The 20,458-nt window shown below is 60.7% G+C and overlaps 2 protein-coding genes and 1 long non-coding RNA gene across 8 annotated transcripts in view; 2 read left to right on the plus strand and 1 right to left on the minus strand.

Moving 5' to 3' along the window:
• Positions 1-5,213, plus strand: part of ACTN4 (actinin alpha 4) — a 70,054-nt gene extending 64,841 nt beyond the window's left edge. For 2 of the 6 annotated variants that reach the window (XM_036118462.2, XM_078062658.1), the window contains exons 17-21: positions 628-807; positions 1,622-1,768; positions 2,595-2,675; positions 3,612-3,770; positions 3,886-4,854. In XM_036118462.2, coding sequence (XP_035974355.1) covers positions 628-807; positions 1,622-1,768; positions 2,595-2,675; positions 3,612-3,770; positions 3,886-4,044 — 726 coding nt within the window. In that variant the 3' untranslated portion in view covers positions 4,045-4,854. Of the gene's footprint in view, positions 1-627; positions 808-1,621; positions 1,769-2,594; positions 2,676-2,978; positions 3,045-3,611; positions 3,771-3,885 lie in introns of all 6 variants that reach the window. The other 4 variants (XM_036118461.2, XM_036118460.2, XM_036118465.2 and 1 more) reach the window with 4 other exon arrangements.
• On the minus strand, positions 4,741-16,202 carry CAPN12 (calpain 12). Its single transcript, XM_078062659.1, has 21 exons — positions 15,951-16,202; positions 15,605-15,674; positions 15,335-15,453; positions 15,016-15,149; positions 13,949-14,117; positions 12,920-12,994; positions 12,761-12,846; positions 12,616-12,690; positions 11,824-11,987; positions 11,502-11,734; positions 11,223-11,234; positions 10,856-11,064; positions 10,684-10,726; positions 10,543-10,602; positions 9,967-10,024; positions 9,544-9,614; positions 9,381-9,443; positions 8,671-8,749; positions 5,919-6,035; positions 5,771-5,829; positions 4,741-5,676 (listed from the first exon to the last, which is right to left on the minus strand). The coding sequence occupies exons 1-21, from the start codon at positions 16,185-16,187 to the stop codon at positions 5,650-5,652; spliced, it is 2,160 nt and encodes a 719-aa protein (XP_077918785.1). The 5' UTR covers positions 16,188-16,202; the 3' UTR covers positions 4,741-5,649.
• Positions 11,052-14,650, plus strand: LOC144380217 (uncharacterized). The gene is made up of 3 exons (XR_013444145.1): positions 11,052-11,528; positions 11,817-14,029; positions 14,445-14,650. It is a non-coding gene; the product is annotated as an uncharacterized LOC144380217 (long non-coding RNA).
• Positions 16,203-20,458: the final 4,256 nt, after the last annotated feature.

The raw sequence follows: 20,458 nt of genomic DNA on the forward strand, positions 1-20,458 counted from the left end.
TAACTTCTGCTCCTGGGTTTTCTCATCCCTAAAAGGGGATGGAAACAGTCTTTTCATTGTCCCGGCAAATGCTTTGGGCACCGCTCTGTGGCAGCCCCATGGCAAGCCCTGGTGTTGCTGGGACCAGGGTGGCCCAAGTGCAGACCCTTCCAGCGGGCTCACCAGTGAGCCTGGGGACCCAGCCCCGGAAAGTTTGCAGGGATGCTGATTGCAGCCCTGGGTGCACCTCCCAGAGTGCTCACTACGTGCCAGGCACCGAGCCGGGGCCGGGCTGGGGCTCTGGGCTGGCTGAGCTGGACGACCACCCTGGGAACCCACGCTTCGGGTGCTCGTGCTCAGGAGCACAGATTCTGAAGCCTGAGCCTGCCTCTCACTGTGAGGAGGTGATGTGTTCGGGCCTCAGTTTCCAGGCCTGTGGCCGTCCTGGGCCTCACAGGGAGTCCGGGGTGTGCACTGAGGTTAGGCCTCACTGGCCTCAGCCTAGACACTACCCCCCCCCCCCGGCAGCTTGTACAGTGGAGGGGGGCCTGGAGGGGACAGTCCGCGAACAGCAGGCTTCCGGGCGGGGGACCGGGGGGATGCCAGCAAGAGGCCTTCCCCAGCCAGCAGCCCCTGCCTTCCATGCAGGAGATCGGGCGCATCTCCATCGAGATGAACGGGACCCTGGAGGACCAGCTGAACCACCTGAAGCGGTACGAGCGCAGCATCGTGGACTATAAGCCGAACCTCGACCTGCTTGAGCAGCAGCACCAGCTCATCCAGGAGGCCCTCATCTTCGACAACAAGCACACCAACTACACCATGGAGGTAGGGCCACCTGGCGCCCCCGGCCTCCCCTCCTGCCCGCACCGGAGGGTCCCTGTGGCAGCACAGGCCCGGCCTCTCTAGGCCAAACAGGTTTTGCTTGGTAGAAAAGGCGTCTGCCACTGTCTCTCTCCTCTGTGTCCCTCTGACCGAAAAGACTAGATCAAGTGTATACGCATTTTTAAAAAATCAGTTTTCCCACCATTTCTTCCATCACCGAGACGGCACAGGCTTGGGACACACTTGTGGGAGAGCTGGGAGGGAGGGCGGCCCCTGCCCACTGTGGCCTCGGTGGCGACGTCCTGGCCGAAGGACACAGATCAGCACGGGCACCTGCTTGCTGTGGCCGGGTTGACGTGTCGGGGCTGGTTGTTACCCTTTGGGCAGCCTGACCTTGTCCATGGTGACGCTTGATGCCCTGCAAGTGCGGTGATACCACAGAGAAACCCGGGTCGTGCCCCCCCACCCCGAGAGCTGGTTAAACATGGCCCCCCATATTTCTGCGGTTCCCGCGTGGGTGCGGCACATGGACCGGGCCGGCCCTCAGCTGCTTCCCTTAGCAGACACAGACGTGACGTCACCCCGCTGCTGGGCAGAGGCGGTGGGGAGGGGCCATGCCTCTGTCCCCGTGTGGGGCTGAGGCGCACGGGAGAGCGTGGGGCTGGGTTGGCATTTGGGAGAGAGTCAGGGCTAGCCCACCTCCAGGCCATATGCCCACCCGGGGCGAGGAGAGCCGGACTCCAAGCCCCTGGTGGCGGCGGCAGCCGGGGTCCCCGCACCGGCCCGGCCCGTGCTCATGCCCTTGCTCCGCCCCCAGCATATCCGCGTGGGCTGGGAGCAGCTGCTCACCACCATCGCCCGCACCATCAATGAGGTCGAGAACCAGATCCTCACCCGCGATGCCAAGGGCATCAGCCAGGAGCAGATGCAGGAGTTCCGGGCGTCCTTCAACCACTTTGACAAGGTGAGCAGCTCCCTCTGCCCCTGGCGCCTTCCCTCCCCACTGTCACCATCCCATTCTGCCCCCTCTGTCCTTGCATCTGTCCGTTCACCTCACAGTGCTGAGTATTGGCCACCACTCCCCGGGCTGGCAAGGCCCCAGCCACTGAAGCGGGTGCAGAGGTGCATCCTTTGACCCACAGCCTGGGCACTTTCCCTCAGGAGGAGAAAGTGGGGGGGGGGGGTCCAAGTCCTGCCTCTGGGGCCATGTGTCCTCGCCAGCCTACTGATGAGACCCTGGGACAGCCTAAGTCCCAGCACACCCGAGATTTGCGACCTGACCGTGCATCTGGTCCATGCGTACACGGAGCGTTGTAAAGATTCAGAACGCCGGATCTGGTCTGGCAGGCCCCCTAGGAAGGCCCTGAGCGCCTGAGTTTGCTGCGGTCCCCACCCGCCCTACTGGGCCCGGCGCGCCATCTGCCTGCCCTCTGTGGGTGGGAGGGTGCACGCTCAGCTCCACACCGTCAGGCAGGGACCCTGCTGTCCCAGATAGGACGGAGTGTAACCTTTTCTCACCCCAAATCCTGGAGGCGAGGAGAGATGCCTGCCCTGCTCTGGCCGAGGCGTTGGGCAGGCCTCTGACCACCCTCCAGGCCGCCATGCCCCTTGCCCTGCTCACCGTCCCTAGCCATCACCTTGTCTGTGTCACCTCTAACTCTGTTTCCCCCCCGATGTGTTCCCCACCCCCTGCCCCTCTGCATGTGACCCCGGCCCCTCTCCCCACGTCTCCGCGCCGGCCTGGTCTCCGCGCCGCCCCTCGCACGCACCTGCCTTCGGACGCCCGGCAGGACCACGGCGGGGCGCTGGGGCCGGAGGAGTTCAAGGCCTGCCTCATCAGCCTGGGCTACGACGTGGAGAATGACCGGCAGGTATGCGCCCCCCTGGGCCCCAGCGGACTGTGGCATTAACTGCTCTTCTCTCTCTCTCTCCTTCTCTCTGTCCCCTCCCTCTCGCCATCCCACCCCTCGCCATGTGTGTGCCATCTCACTGGCTCTCTTGCCTCCTCCCTGCCCTGTGTCTCTCTGGACACCTTCCCCCTTACCTGGTCTCCCGGGGCCGCCTCTGTCTCCCCGGCTCCCACCACTGTCCTGTCTCCCTGCTGTGCACATGGGGCGGCCCCTCTTGCCTTCTCTGGGCCTGGTCTCCTCTGCTGTCCCTGCGTCCTCGAGCAGAAGCAGACAGGCAGCATGGACTCGGATGACTTCAGGGCTCTGCTTATCTCCACAGGATACAGCCTGGTATGCGGCCTCTGCCTCCCCCTCGCTGCTGGGCCTCTCCTCCCCCCGCCCCCGCGCAGCCTCCCCCTCCTCCTCACCCGCCTCCTCGGGGCTACTCCCCCGGCAGAGCAGCGCAGCCGTGCCCCCTCCTCCTCCATCTGCGCTGCTTCTGCTGGGCAGGGGTCTCTCCGATGACCCCCCTGCCACCCACCTCCTTTCCTGGAAGTCTCCCGAGAGAGGAGGTCAGGCCTCTGGCTCCCTACCCTTTCTCTTTCTCTTTCTCTCTTTCTTTCTTCCCCACCCTCCAGAGCTAAGTCGTGAGCCTAGGGCTGAGGAACGGTAGACCTGCCTGATCCATTCCCCAGCTCCCCACTTCCCAGAAACGGGGGCGGGGAGGAGCAGAGGGAGCACATCCCCAATCAGGGCAAGTGGGGCCCTTGGCCTGGGGAAGCCAAAACCCCTGGAGGCGTGTGCCCCCCGGGGCCGGGCCCTGCTCTCCTGGCTCCGTTCCGCGGGCCAGGCCCGGCCGGCCACCCTGCCCTGCTCAAATGCCGCCTGTCCCCCCCCCCCACTCCCCCCGCCCCGCAGGGTGATGCCGAGTTCAACCGCATCATGAGCGTGGTTGACCCCAACCACAGCGGCCTCGTGACCTTCCAAGCCTTCATTGACTTCATGTCAAGGGAGACCACCGACACAGACACGGCCGACCAGGTCATCGCCTCCTTCAAGGTCCTGGCAGGGGACAAGGTAAGCAGGGTACCTCAGAGGCATCCCGGGGTGGGGTGACATGGAGGAGCCCTTGCAGCCAGGACTGGGCGGGTGGGGGTTGGGGTGGCCCAGAGTCCCACCCTGCCGCCCCCAGAACTTCATCACGGCTGAGGAGCTGCGGAGAGAGCTGCCCCCGGACCAGGCCGAGTACTGCATCGCTCGCATGGCGCCCTACCAGGGCCCTGACGCCGTGCCCGGCGCCCTCGACTACAAGTCCTTCTCGACAGCCCTGTATGGCGAGAGTGACCTGTGAGGCCCCTCCCCGCCCCCGGAGAAAGCCTGACCGCACACCCCCTCCTCACAGCCTCCAGGCGGGGCTGGGGGAGCCCTCTGCCCTTCTCCCCGCTGCGGGGGCCTCCCAGGTCCTGTTCCTCTGACTGTATCTATGCAAAGCCCTCTGTCAGTCTGTTCTGGGGGGTGGGGTGGGCAGGGAGGGGCTGGGGCAGGCTCTCTCCTCTCTCTTCGTCAGTCGGCCCCCTCCCCCTGGATAGGGGTGAGGGAGACGCTCGGGGTCAGCGCTTCTGGTCTGGTAAATATGTATGATGTGTTGTTTTGTTTTTTAACTATACGGAGGGGACAGTGGCTTCCCACAGCGAAACAGGTCACCTCCAGGTCCTAGGAATGCCCTCCCCACCTCATCCCTCCTTTGCCCGCCCCCCCTCCCCCGCCCCCCACGAGGTCCCTTCAAGGCCTCCCACATCCAGGCCAAAGCCCTATGTGCCTTGTCCAGGAACCGCCTGGGCCTGCCCTGGGCCCAGCAGAGGGCGACACAGCTGCCCGACAGGAAAGAGGACCCCGCCCCCTCCCTTCTTCCCTCTCCCCCCACTTGTGATTGCCAGGAGATGAGGGGGTGCGACTGAGCACCCCCCCTTTTCTGCAACAGAGGAGTAGGATTGGGCAGACCAGCCTCTCATCCCCAGCCAGCCCCCCATCTTGCTTTATCCGGACATGTGTATCTCTCAGATTTTCTAAGGACCAAAAAAAACAAAAACAAAAAAAAAACACAAAACAAAAACAAAAAAAATCCACAAAAAAAAAACCCTATAAAAAAAGGAATTAAAAACCTTCAGAGAATTACTATTTACTTTATTAACTTACGGATTTATTATATAAATATATATTCACCTAGCAACATATGCTCCCTGCCTCTTGCTCTCATAATGAAGACCTAGCTGATTTGCTGCCCTCCCCCCAGCCCCTTACTGATTTTTCTCTGTTGTCTGTCGTTGGGCATGGGTCTCTGGGGACCCTCCTGAGGTGGAGGGTGGGCTGCTGGCCTGGCTGCCTGTTAGTTGATGGGTTTTGCTCCCTTCCCCTCCCCCCCTTTTTTGAGTTTATTCTGATTTATTTTTTTTTCTCGGTTTCTGGATAAACCACCTTCTGGGGACAGGATAATAAAACATGTAATATTTTTAAGAAGGATTCCTACCGTGTTCTCTCTCTCTCTCTCTCCTGTCTGTTCTCCGCCTCTTAGGAGAGCCACGGGAGCACCTCTTCCCAGAGCAAGGCTGGGCGTGGGAGACCCCTGTCCCCGTGAGTGTGTAAACATGAGTGCCGCTGGGGACCGGCTCGAGGCCCAGCACTGTCCCCAGTGCTGACGCGTGGGGCCTGCACAAGAACAGTGTCGTGCCCGTCCCTGCTTATACATGAGGAGGGCAAAGCACGGAGGTGTGCAGGGACCTGCCTGGCCTCACCCCGCTGCTGAGTGCTGGGACCAGACAGCGCCCCATGTGCCAGGCAGAGGGGGCGCTGGTGCTCAGACCCCCCTCCCTGTGGAATAAACCCGTCCCGGTTGGGAGAGGAGAAAGGCCTCCTGGCATGCTTCTGCCTCCGGCCACAGGTGCTCCATGCAGAGATCCTAGAGGAAGGTGGCCATCTCCATCCACTGGGGGAGAGAAGACGGCCGGCTTGAGGCAGGGGTCTCCCGGGACTCCTGCTTGGCCACCTGAGCCGCCCCCCAACCCCCAGCCCGGGCTCACCTGTCTGCGGGTCAGGCAGACGACCCCCTCGCCTCCTTCCAGGTGCCGGCTGCAGTGGCCTGCGCAGAGCGGGCGGGTTGAGCACCCCCTGTGGCTCGTGGGAGGGAGGACCCCCCCCCCGGGGTCCCCATGCCAGGGCATCACTCACGGAATATGCAGGTGAGCTGGGCTGCACAGGACACGAAGCGCTCGAAGTCCACCCGCAGACGGCTGTCCCGGTAGCGGCTCGTGAGGGCCTGGGTCAGCTGGTTGTTCAGGTGGAAGCCTAGGGCAGGGTGCCCGTGAGCCCCAGCCCGGCTCCCCGGGGGCGGGGGGCTGTTCCCACCCCTCGGACCCCAGCTGTGGGGCCCGGGGCAGCTCCCTTCACTCCTCTGTGCTCCTTTTCTCACGTGACAGCCCTGACCCCACAATGTTGGGGGAAGCTGTTAGAGAACTTAGAACGGCATCTAGCACATAATGACTATATGGCTGCTTTATTAGGACTTTAAATTCTGGCCAGTTTCTGCGAATGGACATTGGAGGAATTTCTGTGCAGCCAAACGTTTTTGTCAGTCCCACATGGAGTCCGTTTCTTCACATCAGAGACGATTTCTAAACATTAGAAATCACCTCTGACGAGAAATCTCAATAGGCTTTCAAAAGTCAAAAACCACTGCTCCTCCTCCAAGGTCCAGTAATCCTCCGAGACTTAAGGTTGCAGGCTGGCAAGGTGTCCAGATCAACTTCTGCGGACAATGTCATGGGCTTCCGCCACCTCCTGAAACCCGTCTGTGCCCCGGTTCTGATCTTTGTCGAGTCTGTGCCAGGGGACCCTGGCCAGAGGAGGGGCAGGAAGCCCTCAGCTGCCCCCTCAAATTCAGCTTCCTCTGACCACTCTGCGCTGCCTGCTGCGGGGGTCCTGCCCGGGACCCCCTGGGTATTCGGGACATCCCTCACCTGGTTTACTAGGTCCTGGTTCCTGGCTACCCCTGCCCAGGGCCCCCCACTGTCCTTAGCTGCCTAGTGGGCCTGCCCAGACCACACCTCATCTACCCCTCCTCCCCCTCCGGCACTTGGACCTTGTGCTCTGTCTTGCACGTGATGTTCCTTCGGCCCAGAACTCTCCTACTCCTCTTGCCCTGCCCCCTTCAGGAAGCCCTCTCCGAGGCCCCTGCTCTTACCGCCTGCAGCCCGGAGCGCCTCCTGTGTCTCCCTGTGCCTACCCTGTCCCCACCCTGACCCCTCGGAGCTGTCACTGTCTTTGGTGGCTCTGGCGGACCCTGGCCCGGAAGCCGTGGGAGGGGAGGGGAGGGAAGGATTTCTGGCCACTGCCGAGTCCCCAGCATCAGCCGGCACAGCCAGGAGCAGAGCTGGTGTTTGGGGAACGCGGGTGCCTCAGAGCGCAGCTGAGTGGCAGCAGGTCATTTTTCTTGCCGATTCCCCCACCCTGATCCTGCCCACCCTTGCCAGGGCTCTCTGGAGCCTGCTTCCTGCCTCTCTACTCCCCGGTACTCCCTCAGTACACAGCGTGACCTCCCGTGCTGTCGGCTCCAGCCTCCCCACGCACCCTGACGCTGGACCTCATGGGGCTTTACTGCCTCCCTCCACGGATCTTTCATCTCTGACCCCTACCCCCACCCCCATCCTCTAGCCGCACTGGCCCCTTGAAGCTGTTCCAGCAGGGCCCATGCTGCATCTCACCTCAGGGCCTTTGCACTGGCTGTTTCTTCTGTCTAGACTGCACCTGCCACTGTGTCCCCAAGGCTCAGTCCCCTTCCTTCAGGTCTGCTCAAACAGCACCTGGATCCTACCCTGACCGCTGTGCCTCCAGCCACACATCCCCCCCCCCCATGTACACACCAGCTTCCTCTTCCCGCCATAGCGTGTCACCAGCTGACAGCTGACCCAGATGTTCTACTTGTCTGTCTGCACCCAGTGCGACACCCCCCGCCCAAGAGCACTTCCTCAGTCTTGTGACTAGAATAACGCCAAGAACGTGCACCAGGTGCCCAGGAACCCTGACAAGTGGTGCCAACCTTCCATCCGCCCTCGCGCTCTCACCTCTGCTTCTGTCCACCTGGGACTCCACTTCTGTCCCCATGCCACACCCCCCAACACTCTGACTCCATCTCTCCCCCTCTGGCTTGGCCTCTTTGCTTGCATGTCTCTGGACGCTGGAGCTCCTCCCTCAGGGCCTCCCTGCCTCTCAAACTGGGTCACGGCCTGGCGCACCCTCCCACCTCCTTGTCCCCCGGCCCCGCTCCCCCCTCGGCTTGGCTGGGGCAGAGGAGCCCTGGGGTGGGGGTGGGGGATCTGGGAGCCCCCTCCGGTCCCAGCCCCTCGGTGCATGAACTTACTTCACTTGCTTCGGTCAGGGCCCAGGAAAAGCTTTGCTCCCTGGCTCTGTCCCCTGGGTAGGATTTTGTGCTACACAGACGGGTGGGGCTGTTCTACCTCTTTCTGGAAGAACCCAGGTTTCCGAAACCTTTGCCCGGGCCCTCCGCATGCAGTCACCAGAAGCTGCGTGCCCCCCAGCGCTGAGCCCCATGGGCTGCATTCCGAAAGCTCCTCCCAGCCACCCTGGGTAGTAGCCATTTTACACTGAGGCTCACGGAGGTGGACTCACCTGCCCAGGATCCCCCAGGGAGTAAGTCAGTAGAGGCAGGATTCTAACCCAAGCTCATGGGAACCCAGGCCACTTTACCACAGTGCCCGGGGGGCCGGGACCTCTCAGATACCAGCTCCCAGGCTCTCCCCATCTTCCCCCTCCAGGAGGCCCCGCTCCCTCTCCCAAGGGTATCCAGTAACAAACTACGGTGTGGGCTTTGTGGAGGGCGGCGGGTGAGCAGCCAGCCAGGCCTGCGAGAGCAGAGGGTAGCAGGGGGAGCAGATCCCATCCCCGGGACCACTCCCCAACATACCTGCCGCATTCAGCGCCAGCCTCAGCTCGTAGGAGTTCATGGTTCCAGAGGCGTCCTCGTCAAACTTGTCGAATGTGGCCTGGGCCAGGAGGTAGAGGTCAGTCCTACCCCCCCGGGGTCCCCCATGCACCCTGAAGAGGGCCAGTCAGCCTGGGTTTCCACCCCTGCTCCCTTTCTTCATGACTTGGTGCCCTGGGCAATAGCTTTACCTCGCTCGCTCTGTAAAATGGGAATAACAGTAACAGCTAGAATAGGCTTATGAGGACAAGCCAAGATGCTACCCACAAGGGCCTTCGGGAGGGCTCAGCCAGTAGCGAGCATAGGGAGGCCTTGGACCATTGCCTCCTCCCAGGGACCCAGAGCAGTGGGAATTAATGCCTCCCACTAGCAAAGGCCCCTCAGAGGGGAGGTGACTTGCCCGAGGTCACACAGCTAGAAAGGGGCTGAACCGGGAGCTGGGACTTCAAGCCAGGACCAGAACCTGTGCTTTCCGTCCCTGAGCTATTTAGTGGCCCTAGAGGGACCACAGGGAGCCAGATGGGACAAGGACATCCCAGCCAGATCCCTCCAGTTGTCCCTCCAAGGTATGATGTGGCTCACGTTCTCCTTCTCCCCTGGGGCCCTGCTAGCCCGCAGAGCACCTCTGTCCTGATCAGTAAAAGTGCCTCACCCTCCGGGAGGAGGTGGCCCCACCAAACCCCCAACCTTACCTGCCACTCCAGGAGATGGCCCCAGAGCTGCTGGAAGTGGTGCAGGGTGAAGCTCTGTCCATTCTGGGGATGGGGCATCTGGTTAAAATCCATATCCCCAGAAGGGGGCCAGAGGCCCCAACATCCCCACCCTCCCTACCCAGGCACTGCTCCCCTCACATACCCCAAAACAGCGCAGCAGCTGCTCACAGGTCCTGAGGCCGATCTCTCCAGGGGTCCGGGCGCGGGCCCTGGCTACAGGAAACCAAAAAACCCCTAGTACTTCCTGCGTACTAGGGAGTCCGGCTATCCCCACTGCAGGAACTGAGGCACAGGGAGCCACGGGACTGCTGGTAACTAGCAGAGCAGGGATCTGAACCCAGGCAGGGGGGTTCCAAAGTCCCCTCAGGGCAGCTACACTCCCTGCCTCCCTTAGGGGAAGGGTGGCCTTATGGGTGGCCGTGGCCTTGGCCACGAGTCCTGCCACAGGACCCACAGGTGGGAAGACACAGGCGGAGTCCAGGGCTCCTGTGGCCTGACTCCTGGCAGCATCATGGACTAACACACCTAGGGGGCTCCGTGGGGTCCACCCCAGTCCCCAACTCACCAGGCTCCAGGGCAATGCTTAATAAGGTCTGGAGCTGAGAGGCACTGAGTGCTTCCTCCTGGTCAAGGAGAGAGCCAGTGGTGAGACCGTTCACTCAGGCAGCCATTCAACACAGCTCGGGGCTGGCCCCAGTAGCATGCTGGGCGGTGCCGGGGTCACAGCAGAGACCAAGAGCTCATGGTCCAGGGGGAGAGAGACACCTGTCCCCAGAGCCGACAGGGCTTGGGAGTGGGGGGGTAAGCTCTGGGCTGTGGGAGGCCACAGCCGGCATGCAGCTGACCAGCCTGGGGGAGAATCCCGGAGGGCTTCCAGCGAAGGGCACAGGAGAAAGACAAGACCTTAGCCAGGACAGGGGGGGAGAAGGGAGAGAAGGTGGTCCAGGCAGAAGTACAGACAGGGCAAAGGCCCTGAGGCAGGGATGAGCTGTGAGCATTGTGAGCGTAGAGAGTCAGGAGTTTGAAGCACAGGGAGAAACTAAAGCAAAATGAGACCCCCAGGATGAGGAAGGGGTCCCAGGGGAGGGGAGGGAAGGGGTCCCAGGGGAGGGGAGGGGAGGGGAGAGGTGGACCCCCTCACCTCTCCTGCCAGCTCCTGAAACAGCTGCTCCAACCCCAGCTCCAGGGGAACGTAGGGGACCTGTGGGGCGGGGGGAGCTCAGTGCCGGCCCAGAGGACCCCCAACCCCGCTGCGCCCCGCCCCCCTCCGGAGGCCCCGCACCATGAGGGCGTGCAGGTCGGCGCTGATGACGTCATCGATCTCCCTGCCAATGACACAAGGGAAGCGGGGGAGTCGGGGGTGGGGCCCTGGGCCCGTCCCCGCGGGGGGCCCGGGGGGGGCGGGGTCCCGGGGCTCTGGCCCCGAGGGGTGGGCGCGGGGGACCCCGGCTCACACGACTGTGTGGCGGCGCTCCGAGAAGACGCGCAGCGTGAAGTCGGCCTCGTCGCCGGCGCGGGCGGCGCTGGGCACCACCAGGTAGTGGCCGGGGCGCAGGCGGCAGCGGCGGCTCACGTCGCGGCGGGCGCAGAAGGGCGAGCGGTCGGCGCGCAGCAGGCCCGGCAGGAGCTCGCGGCTGCGCGGGGAGTCCCACAGGCCCAGCAGCTGCGGGCCAGGGCGGCTGAGCTCCGCCGCTCGCCGCCCGGCCTGGCCCCCCGCCCGCCTCCCTCCCTCCCTCCCTCCCTCCCGCCGCAGCCTGTCCGAGCCCCTGGGCGGGCCCGGCCCGAGTGACCCTGCGATCCGGGGTCCCAGCTGAGACCCACCTCCTCTGGGATCTGTAAGAAGGAAAAGCAAGGCGAGTCGGGGCCCGCGGCGGTGGCGGCCACCCTTCAGAGCCCCGTCCGCACCTCCTTCGCTTTTCTTCCCATCCCCCCGCCCCAACACCCTCGTTAAGCCCGGGCCTGTCTCTGACCCCTGCTGGACCCCCTCCGGTCTGTGCCCTCAAGGACCTCCTCTGTCTCTAACCCCCACCCGCTGGGCCTTCCCAGCCCCTCCGTGGCTCCCTGTTCCCCGCGGCTCCAGCTAGGCCCCCGGGGTCCCACCTGGAACACGTGGAAGCCCACGGTGAGGTAAGTGAGGCCCTGGGCCCTCAGGCGCCGCCGGTTGCGCTGGATGAGTGACAGAAGGACAGTGCACTTGGGGATGCGCCCCCCCCTCGCAGGGCCCCACGCTCCTGCTGCCCCCCAGCCCCCCCAGGGCCCCTCCTCATCCTCCTCCTCCTCCTCATCAGGCTCCAGCAGCGTCAGCCGGAACTGGGGGTTGGTCCAGAAGGTTTCTAGCAGAGAAGAAAGAAATGAGGTTACCCCGCCTGCCACAGCTCCCCCCCCCCTCCGCTTGCCCCTCGGGGCGCCCTCCAGGCCTCACCAGCGCCAGGCTGGCTCCCGCCGGAGTTGAAGCCGCGCACCCAGCGGCCTTGGAAGGTGTGGATGTGCCAGCCGCCTCCAGCCGGGCTGGGGCCCAGCACCTCAGGGCTCAGCGAGCAGATCTGGACGGTATTGAAGTAGCGGAGGAAGTCCTTCAGCTCCATCCTGTGCAGGGGCCAGTGGTCAGAGCCTCCCCAGGGCCCCAGTCGCCCAAAGATCTCAGGACCCCCGGATGGCCTCCAAATCACAAGCCCCACCAAATTCCTTAAACATCGCCAAGTGCCCCTCAGTCCACCAAACAGTGCTGCGTCTCCAGAAATGACCCCCAGATCGCGGAGCCCTCCAGCCCCCCAGATTTCTCCAAGTCCCCAGAAATGCCCAAGTAGCCGGGATCCATGCACCCCCCACACACATACTCTCACATTGCCTTCAGCCCCCAAATATCAAGACCTTCAGACTTTCAGTTGTCAACAAGTATCCTTCAGGCCCTCAGTATTACCAAATCTGCAGGAAATGCCCCAGATGTCACCAAGCCTCCCACAATTGTCCTAAATATTACCCATTACCCACCCCCCTTCAACCCGCCGAAGATTACTGTGCCTCCCAGTTCCCCTAATATTGCTAATTCTTCCTTGACTCCCCCAAATAGAATGCAACCCCAAAGTTACCACCCCAGGGACAGTTTCTTGCTATGAACTTGTCCCCTGTCCCTTCAGGCAGGCCTTGCCCCCTCCCTGCACCCCTTTGGCCTGGCACCAGCTCAGACGCAGGGCTGGGACCCTGGGCTACTCACCAGAACTCGCCATCCTCCTTTTTTACCAGCAGGGCATCCCGCCACTCTTTAGGGAGCGCATCCCAGCGCGGGCAGCTAGGGAGACCGGGGTGTGAGGGCTGGGCAGGTGGGTCCAAGGCCCCCACCTCCCCCAGATCCATCCCACCTGTCGCTCCAGGCCCCAGTCCACTCCACACGGCCCCATGGGTTCCGAAGCCTCAGCAGCCGCACCTTGGTGAAGCCCAGGGTCACCTGCGGGCGGCATGGTCAGTGGGGGGGGGGGGCACCGCGACACCCCTGCAGCCCACTCATGGGGGATACCCACCTTGTACGTGCCCGTGACTGAGTACGCATGTCCCTTCACCAGCCCGTCTTCTGTGCGGTACTCGCCCCGATCACTCTGGGCAGAGGACAGGGGACGGTGAGGCCACGGTGGGGGTCGAGCGGGTGGCTGCTCCTCTCTGCCCCTCAGCCCCCACCCCGGCCTTGTGCCACCAAAGCGCTCAAACGAATGACACAGGGCATAGGATTGGTGAGAGAGGAAGTCGGGAACAAGACAAAAATACGTGTAGAGGACAGAGAGAGATACAGAGCAGGCAGACCGACCGAAAGAAGCAGAGAAACACGAAGGACAGGGAGTCACTGTGTGAGCACAGGAGTAAGTGAAGAATGAGTGAAGGAATTAGACCAACTCAGTGAATGACTGAGTATGTGACTGGGTCACAGATGAACGCATGACTCAAGCTGAGCCCGTGAAAAATCGATCCTAGACCTTTTGCGGAAATTCTAAGAAGCTTTGCCTTTGTTTGTTTTGTTGTTGTTGTTGTTTTTAAACCACTGGGGGTGGTAGGAGGGACGTGCAGCTGTGGGGGCCCCTTTTGTGCCCATGAAGGGAATGCCTGCCCAGGAGTGAAGCTAACCCGGAACTAGGAATAGGAAACCACATTCTAGGGGCGCCTGGGTGGCTCAGTCGTTGGGCGTCTGCCTTCGGCTCAGGTCATGATCCCAGGGTCCTGGGATCGAGCCCCGCATCGGGCTCCCTGCTCTGCGGGAAGCCTGCTTCTCCCTCTCCCACTCCTCCTGCTTGTGTTCCCTCGCTCCTGTCTCTCTCTCTGTCAAATAAATAAATAAAATCCTTGAAAAAGAAAACCACATTCTCCACATCCACTAAGCACCTGGATTCAGCTGTGCCTGAAGCTTGCATAGTTATGAAAGCAAATAAATTGCCTTTTGACTTGCTCCAGTTTGCTGGGTGAGTGAACACAGACAGGAGGATGCAGGCCGCCTCCCCGCTCCAGCCCCAACTGTGCTCTGGCCCTGGTGGGGGGTCTCCATGCCAGTCGGACTCTCTCACCAGGGCGGTGGCGCCCACGAGGGACTCCTTGGCCAGGGCATGGCGCACGGCAGAGAAGAGGCCTGGGAGGTCTTGCCTCAGGTAGAGCACCTCGCCCACGCCGCCCGTGAAGTCCACGAAAGCCTCATTCATGTGGCCGCCTCGCATCACCTCATAGGAGCCGTGGAGCCTGTGGGAACAGGGGTGCGGTGGGCACGTCTGAGGCATGGACGAGCGTCTCACACACACCTCTGGGACCTGGGACCTCGGTCCCCGGCTGTGGGGGGGCCCAGGGACGATCCCTGACATTTGTAGACTGATGTGGGCTGGGGTTCACTCTGGAAGCCCTTGGAAATCGGGCCTGTGGTCCCTGGGCCACTAGGACTGTGGCCTTCGGGGGTGGGGGGGCGGTCATCGGAGAGGCTTGGTCAGAATTCTGGGCATCCCCGGGGCTAGGTCTGAAACAGAGTCTCCGGGAGACGTCTGCTCTGGGGGTGATCTCTGTGGGGCTTGTCAGGGATTTCAGAGCCACAGGATGGAGAAAAGCAAAGATCGAGGGCTCCCGGGATTACACTCAATATTTCGGAGGTGCGGCGCGCCTGGGTGGCTCAGTTGTCACGCGTCTGCCTTCGGCTCAGATCATGGTCCCAGGGTCCTGGGATCGAGCCCCGCATAGGGCTCCCCGCTCCTCCCCCCCACCACTTGTGCTCTCTCTCAAATAAATAAAAATCTTTAAAAATTTGGGAGGCACGTTGGGTTTCTCAATGGATCAGGAGAGATCTTCTGAGATTACAGGTTCCCCCAGGGGATAAATCTCAGATTTAGTGGCTCCGGGACCTGAGAGAGGACATTTCAGGCCCCTTAGGGATTGTGAGTGTTGGTGGGTCTCTAAGAATGTTTTGTGTGAAATGTCAATAGAGGGAGGTATCTGTGATTTGGAGGGAGGCCCTCAGGGGTTGGTGTGACATTAGGGTCCTGGGCGCCGTGACTTGGTTTGGGACCCTTGGCAGGGTGTCTAGAGGATCCCAGAAGCTGGGGGTCTCTGGGGTTCCCTTGCTGGCTGGTGGGGGGGGTGCCGGGGTCCTTACTTGGCATAGGCCTTCTCCAGGAGCGGGGCCCAGAACTCGTTCCGCTGATGCGAGCGCACGAACATCAGCTTCCCCTCACGCACGGGCAGCCTGTCATCCACCACGACGTCCACCCAGTGGCCAAACTGCCAGAGCTGGTGGGAGGAGGCCAGGGCCCAGGCTCGGCTTCCAACCCCCAACCATGCCTGGACCCCATCCTGTGACCCCCCAGCCCTGCGTACCAGTCCGAGAATTACAGCCCCAAGGCGACCGTGTCAACTATGAGATCCATGGCACCATGAGGGAAACTGAGGCACAAACCGAGGGAACTGAGCTTTACCTGGAAATGGAAGACACCCGCGTAGCCATCTTGGAAACTCTGTCCGGGGGGGACCACCCGGCACAGGAGTCGGGGATACAGAGTGAGGGAGGCAGCGGCCGCAAGAAACCAGCAGTTCCCTGGGAGGAAAGGCGAGGACGGGGTGAGGATGGAAAGGGGGAGACTGAGGTGTAGGGAGAGGGGAGACTGCGGGGCGGACCCAGGGCCCGAGCTGCAGGGTCCCAGCCACAGCCTGCCAGATCTGGGAGCCCAGGAGTTCGGTGGTCTTACCTAGGCGCCCCTGACACACGTCTGTTCGGCTCATGTCCTCACAGATGAACTGGGGCTCAGCGCAAAACTCCTGGGGGGCACGGGGGATTCCAGGCCTCAGCCAGGAAAGGGAGGGAAGGAGCGACTGAGACGTCCGATGCCTGGGTCCCCTCCTGCCCTCACTGCTCTAGAGTAATGAGCGCCTCCAACCCCGGGGGAGGCTTGTAAAGCCTGTGGACAGGCATCTGGGCCTCCCCAGACCCGGCAGTCGGAACTGCCAGCCCCTCTGCCCTCAGACCGAGGAGCCCAGCCCCCCCCACAGCCCCCTCCACTCTCAGACCCCCCCCAGCCCCCAGCCACACATTACATGGGGTCTCATCCATTCCACCCCTTTCGCCTTCTCGGAGTTCGGCCCCAGCTCATCATAGCCAAGGGCATCAGGGCCAGCAGGGAAGTAGGGGTCTTGGAACAGGATCCCCTCATCCAGGCAGGCTGCTCGGATGGCCTCGTATCTCTGGCCCCGAAAGGGCTTCGGGCCTCCGGTTCCAGGCCCTGCCTCTTCGCCCACCAGCTGGATGGTGACCCGCCTGCTACCACACGCCATCGGGACACTCTGGGCTCTCAGGCTGGCCCCTGGCTCTTCAACCTCCTGGCTCACGGGGGTGGGGCTTCCCCTCCACCTGAGCCCCGATGGGGGCCTTTAGGCCGCGAGGAGCCTTCCCTTGTTAATACTAATTGATGGTTTGGGGTGCCACGGGACAAGGGACGCCTCCTCGGTGGTTTCCTCCCCAGGGCGTGGGGCCTTCAGTTGTGGCCAGGGTAGCAGCTTAATGGGCTTGGCCAACATCAGGAGAGAAGGTGGGCAGAGCTGAGGAGGACCGGCTGCCCCCGTGAGGGCGCCTGGAAGCAGGTCAGTGTGGGGGTGTGTTTCTGCCATCTTGCCCCTGCCCCTCCCTCTGTCGGGCTTGGGGGGGCTGCGGGGGAGGGGGAGGGCGGCACATTTACCCTGTGTCTCCATCTCTCCTTGTCTCTCCGTCTGCCAGTTTCTCTCTTTCCCATCGTGTCTCTCTTCCGGTCTCGGCCTCACTGTCTCTGTCTCTGTCCATCTCTCGTCTCCTTTGGCCTTCCTCGGGTGCGTTTTGGGTTTTGTCGCTCTATGGCTCTCTGTCCCCATCCCTCTCTCTGTAGCTCTTTCTGCGTGGCTGTCGCACCCTGCACCTTCTGTCTAATGCATGCCTCCCTGTCCATCCCCCTGCACCCTTTTCTGGGTGCCCTGTGGCTACTCAGGCCCCCACACCGGTCCCCCGGGGCCCCTCTGGCTCACTCCTCCTGAGCCGCCAGGACCCTGTCTCCCCCTTCCCCAACAAGGCAGACCTCAGCCTGCTGACTGGGCAGGGTCCACTCTGCACCTACCTGCCCTGCGTTGGGAGCCGGGCCCACCAGTGACCGTGACCCCCGACCCTACCCCCACGCAGCTCAGGGCCCAGGGGAGCAGTGTTTCCCCCAGAGGAAGTGGGAGCCATCAGAAGAAATGGTAGAAGTCGGTTCTGAGAGGCCAGAAACTCACCAGTTTGGGTCCCAGGAGACTTCCACCCTCGGCGGGGGGGGTGTCCCCTGCACTGGCAGATCCTTGTCACCTCTGTGGCAAGAGATGTCCTTTAGTCCTCTGGCATCCTTCCCTCCAAATGGACCAAGAGATATTGTCTGAGCCCCCGGCTGTGTGGCCACCAAAAAGGGGTTATAACACAAGCTGCCCGTTTACTCTGGGCCTCCCCTGCCTCCTCACCTAAGCCGCAAAGGATAGAGTGTTCCTGCTTCACCAAGTAAGGCTGTGCCTGAGCCATTTAAGAAACTATCTCCCTAAAACACTAGCATGAGGGGCCCCTTGGTGGCTCAGTCAGCTGAGCGGCAGACTTGATTTCAGCTCAGGAGGTGATCTCGGGGTCATGGGACCGAGCCCCACATTGGGCTCCAGGCTCAGCAGGGAGTCTGCTTCTCTCCCTCTCCTGCTCCCCTCCGCTCTTGCGCACTCTCTCTCAAATAAATAAATCTTAAAAAATAAAAACACTATTATGAAAATGAAAAACCCCACTCCTGGGGACAGCAGATGTTACACAGATAATAAACAGCAAATGCTTGCTATGTACGGGGCACTTTGCACCAGGCACCATGCTTGGTGCTTCACAAATATCTCATTTTCCCGTGAACCTTGAGAGGGACCTCAGTCAGCTCTAGCTGCTGTAGGAAGTACCATGGATGGGGGCAGACGTTTCTGTCCAATGGAGCCGGAGAGTTCCAGATCCCGGCGTCAGTGAGGTTAGGTTCCGGAGAGAGCTCGCTTCCAGGCGGGCCAGTGGCCACCTTCCTGCTGTGTTTTCCCAGGGTCGGGGCGCGAGGGAGAGAGGAGGGAGAGAGGGAGAGAGGGAGAGAGGGAGAGAGGGAGAGAGGGAGAGAGGGAGAGAGGGAGAGAGGGAGAGGGGAGAGGGGAGAGGGGAGAGGGGAGAGGGGAGAGGGGAGAGGGGAGAGGGGAGAGGGAGAGGGGGGGAGGGAGAGAGGGGGAGGGAGAGGGAGAGGGAGAGGGAGAGGGAGAGGGAGAGGGAGAGGGAGAGGGAGAGGGAGAGGGAGAGGGAGAGGGAGAGGGAGAGGGAGAGGGAGAGGGAGAGGGAGAGGGAGAGGGAGAGGGAGAGGGAGAGGGAGAGGGAGAGGGAGAGTAGGGGAGAGGGAGGGAGAGAGGGGGAGAGAAGGGGAGAGTGGGGGAAGAGAGAGAGGGAGGGGGCGCTCTGGACTCTTCCCCTTCTTATAAAGGCACTAATCCCATCTTGAGGGGGAGGGGAGGTCCCACCCTCAAGGTCTCATCCAAGCCTAATCACCTCCTTAAAGGCCCCACCCCTTAATACCATCATATGGGGGTTAGGGCTTCAACACAGGGATTCTGGGGGGACACAAACCCAGTCCATAGCAAGTGGTAAGGTTTACAGATGAGAACGCTGAGGCACAGAGGATTGGGGTGCTTCTTCTGCACTTTACAGTTACAGAATCAGGATTTGAATCTGAGGGTCTGGCTTACCGATTATACTATATTGCCCCTCAAAAGATTAGTATTCGGGGAGCACCTGGGTGGCTCATCTGGGTTAAGCATCTGCCCTCGGCTCGGGTCATGATCCCAGGGTCCTGGGGTCGAGCCCCGCATCGGGCTCCCTGCTCAGCGGGAAGCCTGCTTCTCCCTCTGCCCCTTCCCCCAACTCATGCTCTCTTGCTCTCTCGCTTGCTCTCTCTCTCAAATAAATAAAAAAAATCTTAAAAAAAAAAAAGATTAGTATTCAGAATATATAAAGAGCTCCTATAAACAAACCACAGTTGACTCTATAGAAAATGGGCAGAAGACATGAATAAGCAATCACAGAATCAGTGTCCAATAAGCATTTGAAAAACCTGCTCCTAATTAAGACCACCTGAAATACCACCACGTCCACTACATTAGGAAGAAAGTTAAGAAACCTGAAAATAGCCAGGGTTGGCAGGGACGGGGAGCAACAGACACAGACGCAGAGTTTTAACTTGGTCCACTTTGGAAGGCAAACTGGCAATCCCTGGTAAATACCGACCCCGTGACACAGCGATCCCACTCCCAGTTACGTATCTACTAAGGACATGCACGGGGGCGCCTGGCTGACTCAGTCAGTTAAGCTTCTGACTCATGATTTTCAATCGGGTCCTGATCTCATGGGTCATGAGATCGAACCCTGCGTCGGGCTTGTGCTCGGCAGCGAGTCTGCTTGGGATTCTCTCTCTCCCTCTCTCTTTGTCCCTCCCGTCACTTGCTCTCTCTCTCTCTCTCTCTCTCTCTCAAATAAATAAATAAATAAAACAAAATGCATGTACACTTGTCCCAGGAGACCTGTACAAAAATGGTCACAGCACCATGGTTTGTAATAGCAAAAAAAAAAAAAAAAAACAGAAAAAAACAAAACAAAAACAACTCAAAATATCCATTGTCAACAAAATGAGAAAGTCATGTTATATTCATACAAGGGAAGATTACACAGAAGTGAGTATTGGATGAACTGCAGTTACAACGTGGGTGAATCTTGGAAACGTACCACTGAATGATAAAGCAAGCCTCAGGGGATGCCTGGGTGGCTCAGTTGGTAAAGCATCTGCCTTCAGCTCAGGTCATGATCCCGGGGTCCTGGAATCGAGTCCCGCGTCCGGCTCTCTGCTTGGTGGGGAGCCTGCTGTTTTCCCTGCTTGTGCTTTCTCTCTCCTGGGCAAATAAATAAATAAAATCTTAAAAAAAGAAAAAGAAAAAGCAAGCCCTGGAAGGATACCCACGGTATACTATTCACTAAAAAAGTACTTTTTTTACGGAAAATTGAAAACATCAACAAAAGCAGACAGAATGGTATGATGAACCCCATATCCCTATCACCCAGCTTCAATAATTATTAACTCATGGAAATCCAGCTTCACTTATACCCCACCCCTCCCCGCCCCTCTTGTATAAATTTGAAGCAAATCCCAGACTTCATTTCATTCCCTCAGTAAATATTTCTTTTTGAGAGGGAGAGGGAGAAGCAGACTCCCTGCTGAGCAGGTTGCCCAGCCCAGGACCCTGAGATCACCACCTGGGCCAGGAGGCAGACGCTGGACCGCCTGAGCCACCCAGGTGCCCCTCCCTCGGTAAATGTTTCAATACATCACTCTAAAAGGTTCTTGAACTCTTTTTTTTTTTTTTTTAAAGATTTTATTTATTTATTTGACAGAGAGAGACACAGCGAGAGAAGGAACACAAGCAGGGGGAGTGGGAGAGGGAGAAGCAGGCTTCCCGCAGAGCAGGGAGCCCGATGTGGAGCTCGATCCCAGGACCCTGAGATC

This window comes from Halichoerus grypus, chromosome 15, assembly GCF_964656455.1.
Source record: "Halichoerus grypus chromosome 15, mHalGry1.hap1.1, whole genome shotgun sequence".
NCBI lineage: Eukaryota > Metazoa > Chordata > Mammalia > Carnivora > Phocidae > Halichoerus > Halichoerus grypus.

Excerpts from the sequence above, each read along its gene's own strand:
- CAPN12 (XM_078062659.1), bottom strand. The coding sequence starts at position 16,187 with ATGGCGTGTGGTAGCAGGCGGGTCACCATCCAGCTGGTGGGCGAAGAG. Across the intron at positions 14,118-15,015 it reads CTGGAGAAGGCCTATGCCAA|GCTCCACGGCTCCTATGAGG; the intron begins GTAAGGACCCCG and ends CTGTTCCCACAG. Across the intron at positions 10,025-10,542 it reads TTCAGGAGCTGGCAGGAGAG|GAGGAAGCACTCAGTGCCTC; the intron begins GTGAGGGGGTCC and ends CTCCTTGACCAG.